We start from the raw sequence: 23,714 nt of genomic DNA on the forward strand, positions 1-23,714 counted from the left end.
GTAATCCATTAAAATAGGTAAATATAGGCCACAGAGTAATCCTTTTTTTCTTTTTTAGTATAAAAATTGAATATTTCAAAACTAAAATTGACTAGGTCGAGGTATGGAAGCAGATACCTAGTTAGCAGTTCTGCCACAGTATCCAAGTATTTAATTTCACCTTTGAATTATACCAGAGGCCTTGATCTTATTTTGATTTACCCTGCCCTAATCAGCCCATGTCTGATTGTTTTTAACAAAAATAAGTGATCTTTTTCACGATGCACTACTAAAGTATATTTCAGGCCTGCATGCTAATTAATAGTAGCTTATTTTTACCCATAACAAGTCTCCACCCACATATTCATGTTTAAACAAAATGGTATAAGTCACTTTGTGAATTATAATGTGCCACAGAAATATTCATTACTCTCATCATTGCTATGCACAGATTTCATTCTTCTTGGCATGAGGAGGTATAATTTATTCTAATACCATTTCATATTTTTCCTTTATCTTTCAAATCAAGAAAAGTCTAATTGCTGCACATTTATAAATACTAAAAAAAAAAATCTTACTAATTGTTAATATGACTGCCTCCTAGAAATTCTGTCTATTTTACAAGATAATTCAGTTGATGCAAATGGCTCATAGGAGGTCGTGGTGTAACCAGGAATGAATGTTGATAGCTTTTCTCTCTCTAGTTTTTCCTTAAGTTTCCCAGTAGAAACGTGTATCATAAGTCTGTCGCTTTTAGTATCCACAGTCCTGTACTGTTCTTTTTAGTCCCATGATACAGACGGACACAATGAGACACAGAGAGGTTAAACGACTTGCCTACAGTCATAGAGCTAGTGAGAAGTGGAGCTGGGATTTGAACCCACACCCACACTGTTTGATGCTGGAGTGAACGGGTTTAACCACTAACCTATACTGTATCTGATACACATTCTTGATGTGTGAATAGAATCCAAAGGGAACTAGAACGTACATTTGTGCCATCTACTGCAAGGCACTCTGCTTTCCAACTCACCACCGAGGACCTTTTCACTATACTGTGACAGTTCTGCCTTCTCTTCCATTTTAATATGATTCTTCTGCCTCATCGTCATAATGCTGTATTCCATGCTAACTTCTATAGCGTACGTGAAAATATTTCTATAACTCTTGCATTGTATTTTCAATATATATGGTTTTATTTGTATGAATATGCAATTATGTGCTTATGTAAGCCTCCAGCCACAACTCCAATGTGTTAATATAGCACAGATTCTATGATTATGTGGCAGGGGATGGGAGAGAACTTTTATCCAATATGAGCTGACATGGCTGTTCCAATTATTTTCTGGGCCCATCGACTCCCTACAATAACAAGCAATTGACTCCCATGAGAAAGAAGCCCCATTTACAGAGGAGGTAGAGTCAGACGGGTCATTGTAGCATTTTATTATTTTACATTGTGTTAGGAGCCATGACAGTCATGAAAGATAAAGGATGATTTCATCATATTCCAGAATGTAATTTACCCGGAAAAATCAAGGCAGATTTTTTGCAAGAAATATTCTCTACATTTTTTTTCCCAATGTAGTGATGAAAATAAATACCTCAGTCCCAAGGCCAAATCATGGGAGAAAATATTAAAAAGTGATTTAATACCTGGTGGGTGCTCAATGGATTTTTAAAGAAATGAATTGATGATAAAGACTGAAGGCTTATAATTAACAGAGCAGTTTGAGCAGCAGGGTGAGGTGGAGAGAAAAGACATTGGCTTGGGACCTATTAGGTCTCAGATTTAATTGTGGTATTGATTAATCATTTGATTTACTCGACCAGCTCTTACTAAGTGCCTCTTTCTGCTTGAAATACCATACTGGGTGGACAGAAGTTACAAAGATGTAATAGTCTTCCCATCTAAGTGTGGTCCTATATAGGGAGTGATGGGTAGTATGTAGACTGCACTACAGAAAAGAGTAACATGTTTGTGTGTGAGTGTATGTGTGTACATACCCCTGTATAATAATGGTACAGTTTGAAAAATGCTAAAATGGATGTATATACCAGAAGAATTAATTGCTGAGTTCTGCCAAGGACAGAAGGGTGATTGAGCAAATCCAACATTTGAACCTGATTTTGAAAGCGCAAGTTAAGTCACATTTCAGGGACTGCATGAACAAAGGACTAAAGAAAGTGCATAGCTTATTCAGGAAGATATTTGATTTGGGTGTCTAGGGTAGGCCTGGCAGATATGTGTGTAGAGGGGTCAGGGGATATGTGTGAGTGCCAACAGTCATGATGGATATTAAGTTTACAGAAGTATTTGGAGTCAAATTGTGAATCCCTTTTATGCCATTCTAAATAATATGGCTTTAACCTCGGGACAAGTATTTCTCAAACTTGAGTAATGACTCCAGGGTTACTAATTTACTTACCAGATGAATGATGATGCTATTAATTGACAGGAGGAGTAGAATACCTGAATTTATTTAGGAAGATGAATGATACTGTTAAGGTACCTGCAGGACATCTAGGTGGAGGTATTAACTAGAGTCAGCTGTGTCACTGTGAAACTCAGGACATTGATCAAGGTGAAAAATATAGATTCCGGTATCATCAGTATCACTATATAGTGGTGGTTAGAGTGGAGGAGGGAGTCACTTTGCTTAGGAAGAATAAACATTGTAGACCAAGACAAGAAGAGATAAAGAATAGATAGGACCCTGGGAGAATGCCAGTATTTCCAGGGTGAATGGCAAATAAGTCAGTGAAACAGATTAGGAACAGCTTTTGTGTCTGAAAGATAACCAGGAAGCAGTGATATTTCAGATCAGAAAACTTGTGCACCCTTTCTAGTAATATCATTCACTATGGGGGTTTCCTTTGCTACATGCCAGTTGGCTTGTATCCCTTAAATCTTTATTTTCAGCTCAGATTATCTCTTGTTATTTGGATTCCTATATCTAACTACCCACTACACATATCCTTCCTGTCTCAAAACACTCCAAACTCAGTATTTCCCAATTCTTCCCATACCGCCCTTACATATATAGACGCAGAGATTCTTCTTCCTGGGATCTCTAGACTCCAGTTTGAGTAGTATCATTGGCTGTATCTCTCTCCAGTCCCCTACTGCCACAGTTAATTAGTAACTCATTCTAATCAGTAATACCTATTGAATATATCTTGCTTGTATTTACCTCTGTCCAGTCCCACTGTGATTGATCAATACAGGCCATCATCACTTCTCACATGAATTTGGGTTCATAACTAGCTCATTGGTTTTCTCGTTTCCAGACTTGACTCTCTCAATGTGTCTTCCATACTGTGAAATTCAATTCTACAATAGAAACCTACAGTGCCATTGCCCTACTTAAAATTCTGCTTTGGTTTCTAACTGCCTTCTGACTAAAGTTTAAGGCTCTTCATAATTTGGCTAATGATGATTTCTCTTTTTTCTAGAGTCATCTCTACCACTTCAGTCCTCTTCCTCCTTCTCTAGTACCTTCAAAGGACCATGCTCATTCTCTCTCATCCTGATAGTTGCAGCAGCTCTTTCTGTCCGGAGTTCTTTTCCACATTGTCCGCCTCTATACTCTTAATTTTCAGAACTCAGCTGGGATGTCAGTTCATCAAGGGAAGCACTGGATTTTCCGAGTTAGTTTCCTTCCTCTATGCTGATGACAAAACCCTGCATTTTCTTTATCAGGAAACTTATCTATAGCTCTACCATCTATTCTTTTTGTATGTACATTTTTCTTACTATGCTACAAGAACAAAAGGGTAGGAACTTTATCTTTTACAGAGTTGTGTTTCCAGCATCTAGTAAGTAATGGTATGTATTTGTCTCTTGACTCATAGTCTTAAATAGGAAAGTTTATGTATCAGTTTCTTATTGATGCTATAAAAATTACCACAAATTTAGCAGCTTAAAGTGACATAGATTTATCATCTAACGGTTCTTCAGGTCAGGAGTCCAAAATTGGCCACAGTGGGCTAAAATTAAGGAACAAACAGAGCTGTATGCCTTCCAGTAGCTTCAGGGGAGAATCCATTTTCTTATCTTTTCCATTTTGGGTAGGCCACCCACATTGTTTGGCTCATGGCCCTCTTCCTCCATCTTCAAAACCAGCGACGTTGGGCCAAGTCCTTTTATGCCACTTGCTGTCTCGTTGGCTTTCCCTCTTATGCTGCCCTCTTCTCCTTGTAAGGACCTTTTTGATTACACTGGGCCCCCTGGAATAACTCAGAATAATTTCCCTATCACAAATTAGCCAATGAGCAAATCTAATTCCACCTGCAACCTTAATTCTCTTTACCATAACGAAGAGTTTTAAAAACAATTCACATTTAATTATTTTACCACAAGTAAGTTTTAACAAAACTTATTCACACATTCTGGTGATCAGGACATGAACGTCTTTGGAGGACCATTATTCTGTCTACTTCAGGTTAATGGAATTAATGTCTGCAGAGAAGGAAAACGAGAAGAGGTCTAAAAAGGAAATTTTGTCTTCATTAACTTAAACCGCCTGAATTGAGCAGTGCTATGTAACATCTTCTATGCTAAGGGCTGGGAATGCACTTATAATCCAGACAGTTGCTGTCTTGGAAATGAGAAAGGATACAGCTGATGGTATTAAGAAAAAACGATTGTAGGGTGATGAGCAGTGAAAACCTCATTACACTGATTGTAGTGTGAGTGGGAAATAAAGAAACATCTTTACTACTAACTGTTTTTCTCTTCTTTTGTCTCGTAATTTAATTATTTTAGAACTCCTCACTATGAAATGACCACAAATGTCACCTTCGGCCCTAGCGTTCTATAATCCTATGATCAAAGGCTATTACTCAGATTTAATGGAAAGCATTTTTCATGCCATTTTCCTTTCTGCTCTCTACTTTGTGTTGCCATTTTGTAGCATTAATAACATGGTAAATCCATTTTCTAAATAAGTCCTGAATTTGGGGCCTCTCTTTGTAATGTTCTGGGGTATCATATCACCTTACCTAATGTTTACCATTAATCTCCCCTATTTCTCATTTCCTTTCTTCACATTTTTTGGTGGAAGCAGAAAGTAAACGGACCCTAATACCTCTCCCGTATTACTTAATAGTCTTCTCTTTAAGTGAAATAAACTCGTATCCCTTTATATTCCTTTACTGTGTGTATTTTTAAACTGTTATCAACTTTACTATTTCTATTTCTAAACTTATATTTTCGGGGTCACTTAAGTAAAGGGCATCTTCAATTAATATATTAACCAGTACCCAAGGAAATAGTGTTCTTCAGAAACATTTTTCTGGCCCAGATTATGATTAACTGCCCTGTGTCTTGAAGATCATTCTTGGTGTTCATAGAACTGCTTTGGAGCTTTATTTTCATGCTTCCCCTCTCGTCGTATTAGCTGATAGCGTATAAGGGGCCATCTCATGCAAACTCTCCATGGCCTCCCTGCCAGCTCCCTTTGTAATTCCATCCCATCTTACACCCTTTCTCACATTTGAGAGGGCAACAAAATTGAATTGCTCATAATGAAGGCCACACCCTTTTGGTATCTTATCTCCCTGCCTTTGCCCTGGCTAGTTCCCCAGAAGGATGCATCTTTCCCTTTCTATCTTTTTCTTTTCTTATTTTTGTTTATCCTTTTTACTCAGCCTATCCATCGCCTTCAGGAAAATGTCTTCTCTAACATCCATGTGTCTACATATCACTTTCATTGTGTTCCCATAGTACCCTTTGAATATATGTACCTTTGCTTATATAAAATATTTCCTATTCATCTGTAATATATCTGTTTTCTACTATGCTGTGATCTTTGGGAAAGATTGAGTCTTGTTCATATTCTCAGTAACTAGCGCAGGACCACCACACACTAAGCATTCATAAATAATTATTCTGTAAATCACTGCATAAATAAACAATCTCATTATATCTTAGCAGCTCTGTGAGATAAAACACAATTAATACCCTCATTCCGCAGATAAGGAGACTGAGGCTTGATGGTTTTAAGGCCACAATTTGAAAAAGTTCTGCAGTAAAACTGAAATCCAGTTCCCCTGATTCAATGCTCTCTGTTTGCCCACTGTCATTTGTGTGCAGTAACTCACTGTAGTGATTCATGAATATGACAGTTATCCCACATTTGTAGGGAACTGAGGATCTCAGGAACATAAAAGTCAATACGAAGGCCAAAGTTCATTGCACTAAGAAAATATGAAGGGCCCGATTTACTGAATAAAAATGGCTTTATTAGAAAGGGTTAATTAATTCTGAGATAAAATACAATTTTTATGTCATGGTAGAAAACTAATTTTATATGGCTTTTTCCCCATAGAGAGAATAAAATACAATGTTGGTCATTTTTTGCAATTTATGAAGTAGTAGTCCTTCGCTCCTTGGTACCTCCAAGGCACAGTTTCCAAGTGAATTTTTCTAAAAGAGACATTCTTCCTTGCCTCTCACATTTATATACCCAGGCATATTTTATTAGTAAAAGAAAATCAGTTATAAACAAGCCCTAGAGAAAATGAAATGGGATATGTGCTACTTGAAATGACTAAACAGGAGTATATAAGTAATCACTTCCTAGTCAAAACAGATTTTAGTTTATTCTTTTCTCATTCTCTTTGTTGCTAATTTCACATTAATGGTTCTTAGTAAGGCTGCGTGTCTATAATATCATACATTTTCTTAATATATTGAAATAAGTGTCCATAAACTCTATAACAATTTATAGATGTATGTTTATGTATCAAATTTAGATTAGCTATCGATGTTTATGTATCAAGTTTAGATTAATCAATCATGCTTAAAATGATCAACTTTTAAGTAATATGAGAAATAACAATGGAAGTGGATATATTTAAATATATAAAAGAATAAAACTATTAGCGCAATAAAAATGAAATGAATATTAAAATGAATGTGACCATTTAGGAATAGATATGTATTCATTGACTAAGAGTAATAGCTTAATTTACAGTAGTGATTCTTCCTTAGATATCATGGTAATTGGAATCTTCTGTAGGAAAGTCAGTGAACCCCATAAAACTGTATTTTAATATGTCTGTATAGGCATTTTTTTTCTGTAGAGAAGGATCACTGTTTTATCAGATAATCAAATGGAGTCCACATCTTGTAATATTTAAGAACTATTGATTTATGATCTCATTACAATTAGTTTTAAAATTTTAAGTACTCAATCGATACATGAGCAGAAGATGCAAACAAGTATTCTGATGAGAGTGGAAACATGAAAAATAAATAAGTGTATGGAATATGTTCTACTTCATTAGTTTTCAGATTCAAACTTAAACAAGCATCAACAATTTCCTTATATCTAGTAAATAAGCAATCACTTTAAAAACAAAAGCAACAAAAGGTCCTATCAACCACATAACTTCCTTTTGTCTGGTACCAATTCTTGAAAATTGGTGTGGTCATTGGAAAAGCAATGTCATAATATTTAGTAAAGCCATAGAAGTTCCCATAACGTTAACCCAGTAATTTATCTGAAGGTAATTCTAGACCAGAAGCTGAAAGAGAATGCATGAAGATATTCATTATGGTGGAATCTCTAGTAAGAAACAAAAGGATGTGATATTTAAGATACAATAAGTGAAAAAAGGCAGAATATTATTGTGGCTATGCAAAGTACATGTTTTGGGGGATTTGGGTGATTGTTGAATGTTAAATATTTCCATCATGTTAACATATGGCAAATGTTGAACACTAAATATCAATTAGTAAATATAGGAGCATTATTATTTAAAATATTAACAAATGAATAATCGAGCATCATAAGGAAGATTCAGTTTTTGTTTCTGGATAAATCCATGCAGGTTATGCCTTGTAAAATCCAGGAACTCCCTGGGTTGTTCAAAATAGAGGCTCTGAATTCATGGTTGTTTTGTATGTATGTTAATAGATTCAGCTTTTGTGACTCTGATTATTTCATGGCATTCCAAATTATCTATGCCATTACAATATAAACTGGTCAATGTGAAAAGCCATGAACTTTGATTCAAATAATCTATATCAGGTTCATCTCTGTCACTTTATAGCTGTATTCCTTCTGACCTTGTATTCTTTTAACCTATAAAATGGAAAATTACATGTGGATTGAGAGTACATATGCAAAAGAGCTTTGTGAACAATGAGGCACTACAACATTTTATATATTTTATAATAATAAAATGAGTTACATTAATATTTATCATGTTAAAGAAAATAAATGTTACTATTCCAAAATAAAACATTAGCAAGTAATTTATTCAAAGTGTATCTTGTATTAAAAGCAGGAGAGGTAAGAGAGGATATGTAGTGAAGATGTTTATATGATAAAGTTCATTTTGCACATAATGTCAAGGTTTTTCTCTTCTTACCTTCAAGGCTTTTTGTATACATAAATGAAAACAATAAAAATACAGCTTTACTACCCACTTTTCACTTAAAAGCATCTGGAACAAATCTTTTCAAATGTCCTCCTACTCAGCTTTAGGTGAAGATGGTTGGGTATGTTTTATTTTTTTTATTTCATCTTTATTGTATTTTCCCACTACCACTTAGTCCCCTTAGACCCCCTCCCCCCAGCAATCGCCACACTGTCGTCCATGTTCATGAGTCCTTTTTCATTTTTGCTCAATCCCTCCACCCCTTCACCTCCTCCCCCGCCATAGCTGTCACCTGCTCTCCATCGATGAGTCTGTGTCTGTTTTGCTTGTTAGATCAGTTTGTTCATTAGATTCCACATAAGAGGGAAATCATATGGTATTTGTCTTTCTCTGACTGGGTTATTTCACTTAATATCATGTTCTCCAGGTCCATCCTACAGTTGCAAAGAATAAAACTTTCTCTCTCTCTCTCTCTTTTTTTTTTATGGCCAAGTAGCATCTCATTGTGTAAATGTCCCATAGTTGTTTTATCCCCTCATCTACTGATGGGCACTTGGGCTGCTTCCATATCTTGGCGACTGTAAATGCTGCAATGAACATCGGGGTGCTTATCCTCTGTCCCTGACCAGCGTAGCTCAGTTGGTTGGGCATCGTCCCACAAAACAAAAGGTTGCTGGTTCACTTCCCAGTCAGGGCACAAACCAACGGATCAATTTTTCTCTCCCTCTCTTTCTCCCTCCCTTCCCCTCTCTCTAAGAATAAATAAGTAAAATCTTTTTTTAAATAAACATAAATAAATGAAAACCTCTGAAAGGATGCTTTCAAATGACATTTACTCTCCCATATTGGATAGCTAGGATATGCATGCACATGTAGGAAAGAGTAAGTGGAATTGCAAAAAAGGTCATTACATTATTTATTTTGCAAATGCAACTCAACTCATGGTTGAGAGCGCAATTGTAGATAATTTTATATGTGTGTGTATGCATACACACACGCACACCATTGAGAAATAAATATACAGACCAGTCTTTCTACAGCAAGTCAATGAAAATGGTTACAGTTTGACCATTTGAAATGTTCGGTTTTGTTGTTATTAGGTCTGAAAACAATTATTCTCTATTTTTATTTATTCATGCTTGTCAACAAAGGAAAGACTTCCATTATGATTTATCTTATCTTGCACAGATAATGCTGATATTTTACTATACACATACATAGCAGCTCGTAGAAGTAACACTATTAAGTAAGAAGAAAGTGATGCTGACTAAAATTTTCTCATCCATGAAAACAGTTTTAGGTTTATTTATCCACTGTTACCTCTTATATTGCATAAGAGTATCTATTTATGGATTAATAATGTGTTTTAAAGATAAAAAGATAATCTTAGCACATGGGTACATTTGTCATGGGAACAGTAATTCTTTATATCATCTGTTTTTAGGAGAAGCTATGGAGACTTAGTACTGAAAAATAATGTGAGAGAAAATAAGTTTATTTTGGTTTATTTTGTCAGAGTATATCAATAAGGTTTCTTTTGACCTGTGTAAATAAAATGTGCAATATCTCCATTTTAATTCTTTTAAAGATGTACTCATTTATTGAACACTGACTAAAATGATTACATTTACTGTAATTCAAAGATAGGCTTTGGCCTCAAAAAAGCATTTTAACAAATCAAGATTAATGATTTTTCTGTCCATTTGACTCAATACTAATTTCTAATTTAGGAAAGAAAAGATAAATTTTAGAAGCATGAGTTCTCTGAAGCTCTTTCTTAATAATTTTCCCCCCTAATCTCGTGTTATAAGAAGTCCTTGGGGGTTTTTCCCCTTGAGTATTTCTATGTAATATCCATGAAGAGTATCATTTGCATTTCAATTTGAAATTTCCTGGCTCTCACATGAAAAGAGTAGTACCTTTTTGGGAGTTGTAAGGTCCCCCTCCTTTAAAGCACACACAAAATTATTGACCTAATAATTTTTATTCAGAAATAAAAACTGAATCTTCCTTATGATGCTGAGCTGTTCATCTGTCTAGACAATGTGTTAAGTTCAGGGATGCAAAGATAACTAAACGACGTTGATGATTATTAGGAATGGAAGGAGGCTATGCCAGGGGTCCGTGTCGGAGCACGTGGGTATTGCAAAGGAGGGAAAAATCATTTTGACATGGATTGGGGCTAAGGGTTAAGAGGAAAGGCTCAGGAATAGTTTTTCAGGAGCTATGACAGATAATGGGTTCTTCTGATTATGCTAGAATATCCACTCATTATAGGGAAATAGTATTTCATTTATTTAAATGAGACCATTTTTCTGTAATGCCTTTATGTAATAGTTGAATGAGTATGGAATTGACCATATCAGTTAGTTTTCAGATTTCATTTCAGTTTTGATATCCAATACCAACATCACTCATGTTTAGTTTCATTTATCAATGAATTTAACTATATATAAAATAATGCCAAAGTATAATAATTATTTTGATTATAAAACACGAATGATATTCAGAATTGCTTCTGAACTCTTAATCTTTTTTTATTTTCCATTGTAGATGAAAGAGAAGATGTTCAAAAGAAAACATTCACAAAATGGATAAATGCACAGTTTTCTAAGGTAAGGATATTTTGTTACTTCTCTTTTTAAGATGTAATATAAGTTGGCTGAATATTCAAAATGAACTGTCTATGTGTGTAATTTAAATGTCCATATTGTTTTTTCAGAGCGTCATTTTATATTAGCTATGCAAATCGGGGCATATTATGTTGACTTTTAACTAAGGAAGGAGCAACAGAATATATGGTAAAGAGAAATGATTTAATTTGGCAGCATGTATCTTTGATTGTTCTTGGTATCAGTCATCAGAGGATTATTAACAGCAATTTCCCATCAAATGGCTAGACTGTGGCACAGATTAAAAGAAGCTATAAAGGCTTTTTATTGTTTTGAAATAATATTTTTTTGTCTTTCTTGGTCTTTACCAAGTTCAAGAAATACTGATATAACTATCCTGACTCTATGTGGCCCAATCACTTAGAGCATGTGTCAAATAATTTAAGATGATAAGTTTATCTTCTTTTTCTGCAGGCCTCAATCCATACTCTTAATAATATTTATTGATTTTACAGTGGGAACTCAACTCCTGATTGATAGCATGATTCTAGATAATTATGTATGAACATAGAGTAAAATAGTCTTACCTTGAAAATTAGCATTAAGAATATAGTATAAGGAAGTTTATGTGGATTTCAAAGTTAGAAGGACTTGGACTGAAATTTAATAAACATGGATTTGGGCAAACCAAATGCTTTGTGAGTCAGTTTCCTCATCTTTCCATCACGTATGTGTGTATACATACATATTGAGCCTCCACCTAATAAATCAAATCCAGATAATGGGAATATAAAGCTAATACAATATGATCCCTATCTTCAAGGCTTTAAGTGGTTATTTTGCATCCTATTGTGAGGATTAAGAGTCATTATAGGTAAAAATTCCTAGCACAATGCCTGACACTCTTAATATACACGAATGACTCATGGGTCTGTCGCATTTTGTAAAAGTCTTGGTAATGGATCCAAAACAACGTGCTGGGAGCTGTGATCTAAATAGTGGTCTCTTTACTGTTACAAAAGGTTTTAGAGTATCATCCATGCTTTGTGGTATTTAATAGCAGGATTTTTCCAGGTACCCTTTAGTATATTGACAAGAAGTTAAATTACTGAATTTTAACTAATTGAATTCCATTCGTATTTACTTACTGAATTAATAATTAATAAACAATACAAATAAGGACATATGTTTTTAAAATCTCAAGTTTTTTTAACTAAGTAGGGTACAAATAATTAAAAAGAATAAATTGTAATAATGCAAATGAACAAGACTAAATGAAAAATAAACTCCAAGATATTTAAGATGGGATTCATAATTCTCAGAATATTTACCAGATGGATGTGTATCATTTAATTTCTGTATCTCCTGTCCTTATTAAAAGTTTCCTTATATTTAGAATTTTGAAATAGGCAATAGATATGTTTTCAAAGGAATATATGGACAAATCAGCATTATACAGAAACTTTTGAAATGAGAGACATAACATAATACTCTGAATCTTTGAATTAAATCAATGAGTTATTTTAATAAATGTGTAACAATGACAAAGACAAATCCAATGTGAAGTTTCATTCTAGAAACCTAAATAGATCATCCCTCTCTATATACTGACCTTTTCAAGTATCCTTTACCACAATTCTTGTGCCAATACACATACCTTAGCTACGTATCTTATCTTCTATGAATACATTGTTGGCACTGCCTTAGAGCAACTTTTCCCAACCCTTATGAGTGCCCATATTTTATTTTATTATTTTTTTTATCCTCACCCGAGGACTTTTTTCCCCCCATTGCTTTTAGAGAGAGGGAGAGCTAGGGAAAGAGAGAGAAACATCAACGTGAGAGAGAAATATCGATTGATTGCTTTCTCTTATGTGCCCCGACTAGGGGTCAGACCTGCAACCTGGTTATGTGCCCTGACTGGGAATCAAACCCACGACTTTTCAGTCTATTGGACAATGCTCCAGCCAACTGAGCCACACCAGCCAGAACTTAGTGCCCATATTTAAAAGCTGTGGAATAATCACATTCCTGAGCACACTGACTGTTTTTTCCCAAGTATCCCACCCCCACAATTCAACTCCCACTTATTTCATTTATTTTATAAACCTTCGACATAAACCAATTAAAATTAGATCAGCAGAATCACCATTTTTTCAAATATAAAAATTTCATATTTGGGCATATCCTAAGTATCAGGAATATAAATAAACGTTTATAAAGGCAGAGGAAAAATATTTAGAGATAAAATTTATATGTGTGTGTTTTAATTTTTCATTTAGAGAGCTTGAAAAAATATATCTTTGATGTTGTCTGATTTTCTCTTGTCAAGACTTTAGGTACATAACTAAATTATATTTATACAATTTTGAAGATAATGAGAATTAAGAGAAAGCTAATTGATTCCGTTAAGCCACTTTGCGATGCCAAAAGACAGACATGACTGTGAGATATGTCATTTGGCACATTCGTTGCATCACTACGTGGCATTCAGCAGAATTCTAGGCCTGTAGGAACCCCAGGATTAGTTTAAGTTGTATCTGCTGAGCTCCTGGAACCTACACATATAGAAGATGTTGGATACTTGCTAAATGGAATAGCTCAGAGGGGGCTATGAGTAGTCAGTACTCTGGGCTACAGTGAAAGACTCTAAAGAAGTGATTTTCAAGTTTTTTCCTCTCATGGCACATGTAAACTAATTACTACAATTCTGCAGCAGCACACCCAAAAATATATTCCATATTTTTGGGCCAATCTGACAAAAATAGGTATAATTTTGATTCATTCACAGCAGATGGCTCTTGTTGTGTTGGCTGTTGTCATCTTTTAATTTGACACTCTAAGGGAAAAGAGGTTAGTGCCCCGAACTAAATAGTCAGGTATTGCATGTTTCAAAAGTTCTCATGGTGCACTGGTTGAAAATCGCTGCTCTGAAGGAGGAAATATCAAAGAGCAAGGCACTCAGACTGAGAAAATGGGAACACATTGAAGCCAGGAATGTGTTTTCTTTGTAACCCCAATGATAATTACTAGCGCACTAAATAAATATAATAAGTGCATTCTGGTCAGTAGTACAGATAATTAAATGTACACTAAGTATAAGAACAAGGGGAAAATTCTGAATGGAAAAGAATGTGTTGAAGACGACTTTATAAAGAGAGATAGATAAAGCAATGAAAAATGACCATTAGTCTATGTAGTAAGTTAGACAAAAACAAACACACACAGCAATAAAAATGAATCTGATAAGTTAAAATGTTTATCAGTGAGGCACACACACACATCATTTACATAGTATTTGTAAAGTATAGAGAGATAGCAAAGTAGTTCCTTGTTATTTTGTAAAACTACATAAGGGGTATTTTAAGGGGACAATGTGATTAAATATAGCCTTATCATTTTGTATCATTTGCAGCCAAATGTACTTTGTAGTAAATCCAGCTGATTTTTCACTTTGCCAGTACCACTTTAAAGTAGACCCTATCTCTTTCTCAAAATAACTCTCCTATTAACCTTCGATTCTGAAAATTTCTACTAGAATGTGATCTATCACATCTATTCTCTAAAGATAAGCAAACATTATTTGCCTCCATATAAACACAAAGCCATTGATAGGACAGATTAATTCAAGGTAAATATTCTATTCATATAATTTGTAGGTACTTCATAATCCTTAAAAATGTACCACAAATATAATTCACATAATAAGAATCTTGATCATTCATACAAGTTCATTCACATAAGCTTATTTAAGGTAAATACACGTTTGAAATCATGCCCCAAAATAATTTTGTCATAAAATGCGCTTGATGTTTGTATTAAAGGAAAAGCAATCTATGGGGACAAATATTTACTTTACTACTAGATCAATTGAAAGCTTTAAGCCATCTCCCAATGAGTTATGTGATAGTCATGGTCTCATACTAGATTTAATAATCTTTATTTTCATGCTCTACACTTTTTTGTGTGATTCTTCCAAAAGCAGTATACTTTATATTTGACTTAAATGGAGTAGAAATGTGTTATTGGTATGCGTAAGAACTTCACAAGAGCCCATGATATGATAATAAATTGATGTGTTCATTGCCATGACATATATGCCCATACATAAGAACCCCAGGACTGGCTCTGGCTGGTGTGGTTCAGTGGACTGAGCGCCGACATGCAGGCCAAAGGCTTGCCACCTTGATTCCCTGTCAGGGCACACGTCTGGGTTGCAGGCTAGGTCCCCAGTAGGGGACGTGTGAGAGGCAACTGATGGATGTTTCCCTTGCGCACTGATGTTTCTCTCCCTCTCTCTCTCCTTTCCTCTCTCTCTAAACTTACATTTTTTTAAAAATCCTAAGAAATAAAAGCAAGGACTAACTCAAGATAGCGATAACATGAGTTAGCTGATATAGCATACCTTTCCCAAGAATTCCATATAATTTACCTTCTAGCCAGCGCAGTGAGCGTGATATAAAGCAAAACGAAACTAAAATTGTGAGTCAGTAAAGCAGGCTTCTTTACAAAGCTCTGTACCCTGCAGCCTTAGGGAAAACCATCATATCCACACTTGAATTCATTTTGAAAGAAAGGTAAACATAAAATTCTGACTATTCCAGTCTTGTTTTCCTTGTATGTCCATGGCTACTTTGTGAGAAAACATATACTAATAGTTTTATAAATAGTAAGACATAAACATAAAGTGTTGCTATGTTTGATAGTGTGTAATATACTTTCTGAATTGAAGGAATTATGTATTTATGCCACTTTCCTCTGATGCCTGCTCATTCTTGCCTCGAGCTTGGTTTTAGCTACCTTCTTTGGACAGAACAGGGAAAAGAGAACATTTATTTGTTTTATTATTGTGCTATACTCTCTGGGCCAATCTATGCCCTTCGCATGCACACGCACTCAGTAAGTATGTTACATTTAAAGCTAATTAAATGATTTCATTATATAAAAGGAAGATTCTGGGACATAGGAGTAAAACATAGATTCAGGGAAAGAGGCAATCATATGTATATGCCTTTCCTCTGTGTCAGTTCTAAATTTATATGCAGCTAACATATTTCTATACAGGGGTTGACAAAAGTATGTTTACAGGATACAAATAAATAATACAAGAATAAATAAATAATATTAAAGAATAAACTCTGTGTTTCACATACTCACAACGGTAAACCTACTCTTGCCCACTTGGGTATTACTACTGTACAAGGGGCTTGATTTCACAGAAATAACTGAACAGGCTATTGTATCATGGAAGGTTTACCTGAGATATAAACAGACCACTCCAGGTGCCCTGGCTTCCTGTTTCTCACTGCTAATTGGTATCCGGAAGAATTAGATCACTAGAGAGAATAAAAGGCAGTGAACCACATCTCTGGATGATGATAAGCAGCCCATATAAGGCTTTGGTAACACTTGAATCATTTGGTATGATTGTTGTAGAAAGATGAATATTGCTACAGGAAATAATAGAAATTCTCATTTCAGAAACAGTGAAGATTAGGAACTTTTTCTTCCCTGTATATCCTCATGTTAATAATGCTATTGAGAGTTATATTTTTATGAAAAGTTGCTCCAATGGCCTCATGAGGTAAATATTCAAGATGAGCTATGAGAGCTTAGGTAGCTTGCTCAATGTAAAGGAAAGAGATGAAGCTGGAGCGCCCAGCACGCTGGACTCCAAAACCCGTGCTATTTCCGTATCTGTCGCTGTTGTGACTATTCACCTACTAAATGCTGCATTTTTCTTGGGACACTTGTCGCAAAATTGGTATGTTTTATAAGTGGAGAGGGGGTTTGGGGACATTAAAAACTTGAGAATAGAAGGTATTTAATGCTTGCAATACCAATAGAGTCTTTAAACTACCTTAAAATAGTTAGTAACCCCAAAACTCAACCATTGTTGAGGAAGATTTTTAATTGATCTTTCTGAATGATTTTCAAAGCAATAAACGTTAACACTTCTACATACTGCTAGGTTTTGGTGAGTGAAGTACTCTAGTTTTCAATATAATCATGTAAATTATGTATGTTTTATTTGTTAATGTTTTTATTTCCACTAATTATAAACAAATTATTGTATATTAGAGAAATGTTTAATTGAATTTTGGGGGGTGACATGGGATAATGAAATTATATAGTTTCAATTCTATAACATATCACCTGTATATTGCATTGTGTGTTTACCACCCCAAGTCAAGTCTCCGTCCTTCACCATTTATCCCTCCTATACCCTGTCTTGCCTGCCGCCACCTCCATTTCCCTCTGGTAATCACTGCACTGTTGTCTGTGTCTATGAGTTTTTCTGTTGTTTTTTGGGGGTGGTTCTTTTGTTTTGTTTTGGCTTAATCCCTTCACCGTTTTCATGTATAGAGAACAGACTGACAGTTTTCACAGGGGAGGGGGTTTGTGGAGCTGGGTGAAAAAGAGAGACGTTAAATATTTATTTAAAATAATTTAATGAAAAATACAAAGTATTACTTTATTGACATGTGTTCTCCTTAAAATCCACACTAGATGTTAAGATGACTTCTAGAATGATGTGTCGGTGTTTGCAAGCGAGATAATTCTGCTAATGGTTTAATCCACTGAGAACCATTCCCTTGAATGTTTTCCTGAATCTAATCTTTGCAAACTACCCAAGTAACAAAGGATATCATTCAGTTAGTGAAAGGAAAATTGGATTGTGATAGGCCTCACAGTCCTCAATGAAAGACAGATAATTTCTTGTTTACATTGCAGTCTTTCTTAAAAAATACGTTGTTCTTGATCAACCCACTGTTACTGAGCTCTTAATAATTCTAGCTAGTTTTAGAAGGTACACATGTTTTGCTTGTTAGACTACTCTGTTCTGAAATATGAGAAATTGGAATTGTTGATTGCTATGCCTTCATAATATGGAGTAGTCTCAGTGGCAAGCTATTTAGCTGGCAAATGTAAATATTTACCAATTAGCATGATTGTTGTTAGAAAAAAAATTCTCTGTAGATGATAGGCAAATGCATTAGTTATCTGATTTATTCTGTCTTAGGGTGCTACCTACCTAGCTAGCAAAACATATTAAACTCATTGGCTTTAGTGATTTATTTTCATTTTGGGAAGAAGTGTTGGTATTCTGGAACCATGAGGTATATGGGTGCTAACATAACCTTTCAACATTTAACAAGTATCTATTGATACTTGAGTGACGTCTACGTGGCAGGTGTAGTATTGTTCACTGATAAAGGCAGAACACAACACGGTTTTTCCTCTCTAGGAAATTATCATCTAATGGAAGAAACAATCATATAACAAATAATTAAAACAAAACATGACCTTTCATCAAAGTGCTGTGGAAACATAGAAGAAAGAATGACTAATTGCTATGGAGAGGGTGGACAGATTTGAAAAGAAAGGTCATTTAATCTGAGGTTGTCTACACGAAGACAATGTAAAGACAGATGAAGGCAACAGGAATTGCACATGGAAACATGGAGAGATTGAAAAAGTTTGGTCTTTTCGGGTGGGGAGTGCCAAGGAGATCTGCCTAAGATTTGAGGCTGTGAGAAGCGGCACGACAATTACATTGTTTTGGGGGTGAGTTGGGCCAACAATAAAATATTGGTTTCATCATGTTACTATTAAACTTCTGGCTGAAAAATATGAAGTTTTAAAACAATAGGCAATGATGGAGCAATTAGACTGCCCTATAACCACTACTCCTCCATGCAAAATTTATTCTGGAGCCTATAGTATACACTTAAGGAATAGACATGTGGATCTAAAATGAAAATGCCAAGTGCCTTACATTTTTTGTACAGTTGTTTGATATCTCATATACGCCTCAGCACACTGCAGCAGGCTCTACTAGAGAGATTGCTAAAACAGAATGCTGGGACCCACAGCCAGAGTTTTTGTTTTCTTGGGTCTAGGGCGAGAGCCCCAAAACTTGGATTTATAACAAGTGCCCAGTTGGAACGTGTTCCTAGTCTTAAAATGACCTGCAATTATTATGTCAGCCAGTGAATATTATGAATACTCTGTCTGTGCCCTAAGTCCATGTCCTTTCTAATCAATCATTTATATATAAGGAAACATGCTTTGACTAACATACTCATAGTCCTTATTCACTAACATTATCTATTCAGCACCTATTACATGGCAGGTAGTGTAGAATCTTGAACATGACAGTAAAGAGACATGTTGATGCTGCCGGTCCAGGGACAGCACTCTGGGAACCACTGCCATAGACTTCCAGTGATTTAATCAGGCCCATAGTATGAAAGGTGTGAAGGAAACTCATCTCGGAATTTGATGAACCCTCAATGAGGAATGGTCTTTTGCATCTTCCAGCTGTGAATCACTATACTTGGTTAATGTTGGGGTCTATCTTGAGGGATCTACACTCAACAATAGAACTGGGCTGGCATTGAAAGATTTCAAACCTACCAATCAGATATCTATTATCTATTTTATAATGGACTTATGTTGCAAGTCTTAAAAATATATATCTGATTGGAACAGATATCTAAAATTTCCAGTGAATATACACTTTCAATTTCTCTTTTGTTCCTTATTTTGCTTCTGCAGAAGAATTGCATTTCAGTAGCATTCTGAAGGTCTCTCTCTGTGCTCTACTTAATGGGTTATACTTTGGAGCTTACCACAGTTCCTCTGGCATCCTAGAATTCTCTATGAATTATGATCATGATAAGCAGGAACACAGAGTTAAGACCACATCTGACAGTAATCTGTTGTTAAAAGTTCAGCAATAGAAACCTCTCTTGTAATGCAGCTACAGGCAGATTTTAAAAGTCCTTAGACCACAAAACATAGAGTTGGGTTTTAAAAAGTCCTTTGTTTAATCTTGTCCCATTTTAAGCCTTAATTTCACTATATCAATTCTGCGTGCAGAGAGAAGAAACAATAAAAGTAGACAAAGGCTGATCAATAATAAGCAATCACTTTCAGTCTTGTGCAGAATTGTGGCCCACTGATCGATGAAGGTCTACAGACCCCTTAATTAGAAATGTGAGTGAAATCACCCCTTGGTTTAATGTTAGCTGGTATTTAGTAAGAACAAATGAAAATTATAGATGAGTTTACTAAATATTCTCTTCTTTGATTTAGATCACCTGGTCCCCAGAAAAACCACTCTTTTCAACAACATACATGATGTATGGGTGGTATTTTTTATAGGAAGTGGTCCTATTATTAAAGTTACCTGAGACTATTATGTCAGTCAGAGACTAAATATCTTAAACATTACATGTATACATTAAGTTTTTAACCTTCAAAAAAAATGTATATTTAAGGAAATGTGCTTTGATAACAATATACCTCAAGTACACAATCAGTAACTTATTTTTTATGTACCTATTACTTGTCAGCTGCTCCAAGCTTTTGAACACGGCAGCAAAGAGAAAAGTCTCTTTAATCATAGGGTGCTGCAAAACTAAGAGAGGAAACATTTAGCACACTATATGACTGAGGGGTCCCTGTTAGGGCACCAGATGAGGGGGGTACCCTGTCCCGCAGAGTTCCCCCGGGTTGCTGCAGATGAAGGAAATAAATTGTTCCAGACACTCTTGGCGTGCCAGGAAAAAGGGGTGATGATTCTCTCTAGTGGAGAATGCCCTAAGCCCTTCTCTTGAAGTGGCTTTTATTGAGAACAGTATGTGCAAAGGTATGCAACATTCATGGAAAGCTCATCAATCAATGTCAAAAGGCTATGATTAAAGGAACACAGAGATTTGCCTCAGGTAAGGGCCTGGTAGACAGGGTGGTCCCCATTCAGCCCTGAAACCTGGGAAACTGATCTCATTCTATGCTCGGACCCCAAACGTCAGTACTCATTAACTTGAGGGCATTCTTAGCAAAGTAAGTTTTATAGGATTTAATGCATTTCTTTTCCAGGCCTAATTGGTCCTGGGAACCACCTGATCCACTTTACGGTAATACCTGCCTTTAGTTTTCTTTCACTGACCTGGTCAGGTGGCCAGGCAGAGCAGCCAAGAGTTAGAGAGACTTCTTTCAGATAGAATGAGGACTCTGGCCATGACAAAGCCAAGGGGTAAGGGTCTTTTGCCCCTTTTCCATGTCCCCCAAGTCTTTCCCTGATGGCCCCTATGTGACTGTGCTTGTCTTAAATTGTCCCTGCCATCGAGGGGTCTTACCCGTCATTGACTAACCAGCCATCCTCCTGGGCCAAGCAGGGTGATGTGAGGGAGGCAGGGGCTGTGTCCTTGCCAGAGGGACAGGTTTTGTCTCCTCAGTGGCCTATTTTCCCAAGGCCTCCTTGCTCAGCTCCAGCCTTGGGGCCCTCTCACCTGTTGGCAAGGCTACAGTCCCTGAAACCAGGCAGGACAGTTCCCAACATATGACATTCTCTGTCTTTATTTGCCACTTGTTTGTTTGTTCTCTCTGCAACTAGAATATAGAATTTCAGATAGTGATGGGTGTTCAGAGGAAATATAAAAACAAGGAAAGGGAAGAATACAAATAAGATGGGTTGCTATTTTATATTGTATATCCTGGGAAGACTTCTCTGAAGAGATTCCCTGGCTAGAGTAGCTCAGTGGATTAAGTGCTGGCCTGTGAAGTGAGGGATCACTAATTCCAGGTCGAGGCACATGCCTGGATTGTGGGCCAGGTCCTGGTTGGGGGCATGTGAGAGGCAACCTATTGACGATTCTCTCACACATCAATGTTTCTCTTCCTCTCTTCTGCTTTCTCTAAAAATAAATAAATAAAATCTAAAAGAAATTATAAAAAGTTAAAAAAAAGAGAAACCTTAAGAAAGGAAGAGAATGAATCATGCAGGTATTTTGGAGAAGAAAGTTCTGGGCAGGAGGAAGAACATGTACAAAGGTCCTGAAGAGGGCATGTGTGTTCAGAAGACAGCAAGGTGGCTGCAATGAATGGAACTAGTATGAACTTGAGGTGAAGTGGTATTAGGGAAACAAATCAGATAGGGCCTTATTGATTGTTGCAAAGGCCTGGCTTCTCCATTGTGGTAGATTAGGAGATGGAGAGGTTTTAGCAGTGCCTGGAAGCAATATAAATTACACTACAGGATGTAAAGATAGGAGAGAGGTGCTGTAGAGGATCCTGCAGTAATCCAAGTTGGATGTGTGTGTGCGTGCGCATGTGACTAGGACTAAGTTGATAGCCATGGATCTGGGGAGAAATGGTCATACTTTGAATACCTTTTGAAAGTAGAGATAACAGAATTTGTTGATGGACTAGATATGGAGATTGAGAAAGTGCAGAAATCCATTTGTACCTGAAGATAAGGAAGGATGGGAAGGGATGTCTATTTACTGGAATAAGTAAGTCTGTTGGGAGAGGGTTTGGTGGAAAAGTACAGATAAATTTCCCATGAGAAACCATGAAACAAATTTTAGTTTTAGTATATTTATATGGAAAGAGTATTTATTTTCAGCTCCTGAAATTAACCTTAAGATTATAAATCAATCTAAATTTTTAGAGAAAAAAAAGAAAGTTACAAAACACTTCTATTACTGTGTGTGCATGTGTCTATCAATTATATTTGTATCAGAGGTAAATTGATCTTTGCCTCTCCTATGATCTAGGGTGGATGGCCATAAATTAGTGGATATAGACTTGATTTACTATAGCTTCCTTATTCATAGTATTTACTACATAGAACCTATGTTAACGGCATTGTAATTATTGTTAACATACATTTTATATCTATCAACTGAGCTCCTTGTGGGTCCAAACCTTGGCTCATTCATTTACCATGTGCACAGCCTAGAGTATATACCCTGCTGTACATATATTTATTGAATGAGTGGAACAGAGGGAAATACCTAAGAAAGGGAAAGGGAAACTGAAAACAAAGTTGCTCACATCAGCTATTATCTCAGTCCTTTCTTCTGTCAACACATCTTCCTTCATCTGCTTTCATATCCTCAAACATTACCTCTTTCCTGAGCTGAACACTGGGCTTGAACCTTAGGAAGCACTCAGGAAATGATTTTTGAGTATATAACTTCCAAATATGACTTGTAACACTGAGTTCAAGATTCCGCATTTCCCTGAACCTATCTGCCAAGTCATGGCAAAGTCTTGATAGGCCAGGATGATATAAATGGAGATGACTTGGTTGGATAGATGGGAACAACAAGCTTTGATTAATGACTGGGAAAGGGGGACAAGGAATGAACCTGATGGGTGCAAGGTATTGCCTCAGGACACTAGGTATAGTGGTATAGAAACTGAGAGAGACATGTTTGGGAATTGTTGATTGCTTTGGTTTTAGGTATTGAAATATTTGGTCGAATGTGATTATGAGGCATTCAGGAAATCAGTATGAGGACAAACACTGGAATCAGAAGCCTGAGTATTAATGCCCAGTGTTGCACTTAATGTGTGTAAACTTGAGTAAATGACTAAACTTTCTGAGCTTTCACTTCCCCATCAAATATTCATTTAAAAGTTTAAAAGATGTTCTGCATGCACAGCACATAGAATTACACCTGGCGTATAGCGAACATTTAATTAGTATTGGTTATTATTTATATTCCTCTGAGGGCAAGAGGAATTGAATCCCTTTGAGCAGAATGCTTGAGGCGGGTGTTGTCTGACAGGTTTTTATTTTGCTGAGTGAAGTAGGAGAGCTGATGGGTTTTGGTTACATAATGTTTTGTTTTATTAAATGTTTTATGGAATTGAATGGATTTAACAAGCCATATAAAGGAAAAAAATCAGGTTTGAGAACATGGCTTTATGATT

General features: G+C 35.9%; 1 protein-coding gene across 2 annotated transcripts in view; it reads left to right on the forward strand.

Moving 5' to 3' along the window:
• The window catches only part of DMD (dystrophin), a 1,878,371-nt gene that overhangs the window by 165,691 nt on the left and 1,688,966 nt on the right, over positions 1–23,714 (forward strand). For both annotated transcript variants that reach the window (XM_054566574.1, XM_054566573.1), the window contains exon 2: positions 10,924–10,985. In XM_054566574.1, coding sequence (XP_054422549.1) covers positions 10,924–10,985 — 62 coding nt within the window. The remainder of the gene's footprint in view (positions 1–10,923; positions 10,986–23,714) is intronic.

Source organism: Pteronotus mesoamericanus, unplaced genomic scaffold, assembly GCF_021234165.1.
Source record: "Pteronotus mesoamericanus isolate MK-2021 breed Mesoamerican mustached bat unplaced genomic scaffold, CSHL_Meso_final contig_173, whole genome shotgun sequence".
Taxonomy (NCBI): Eukaryota; Metazoa; Chordata; class Mammalia; order Chiroptera; family Mormoopidae; genus Pteronotus; species Pteronotus mesoamericanus.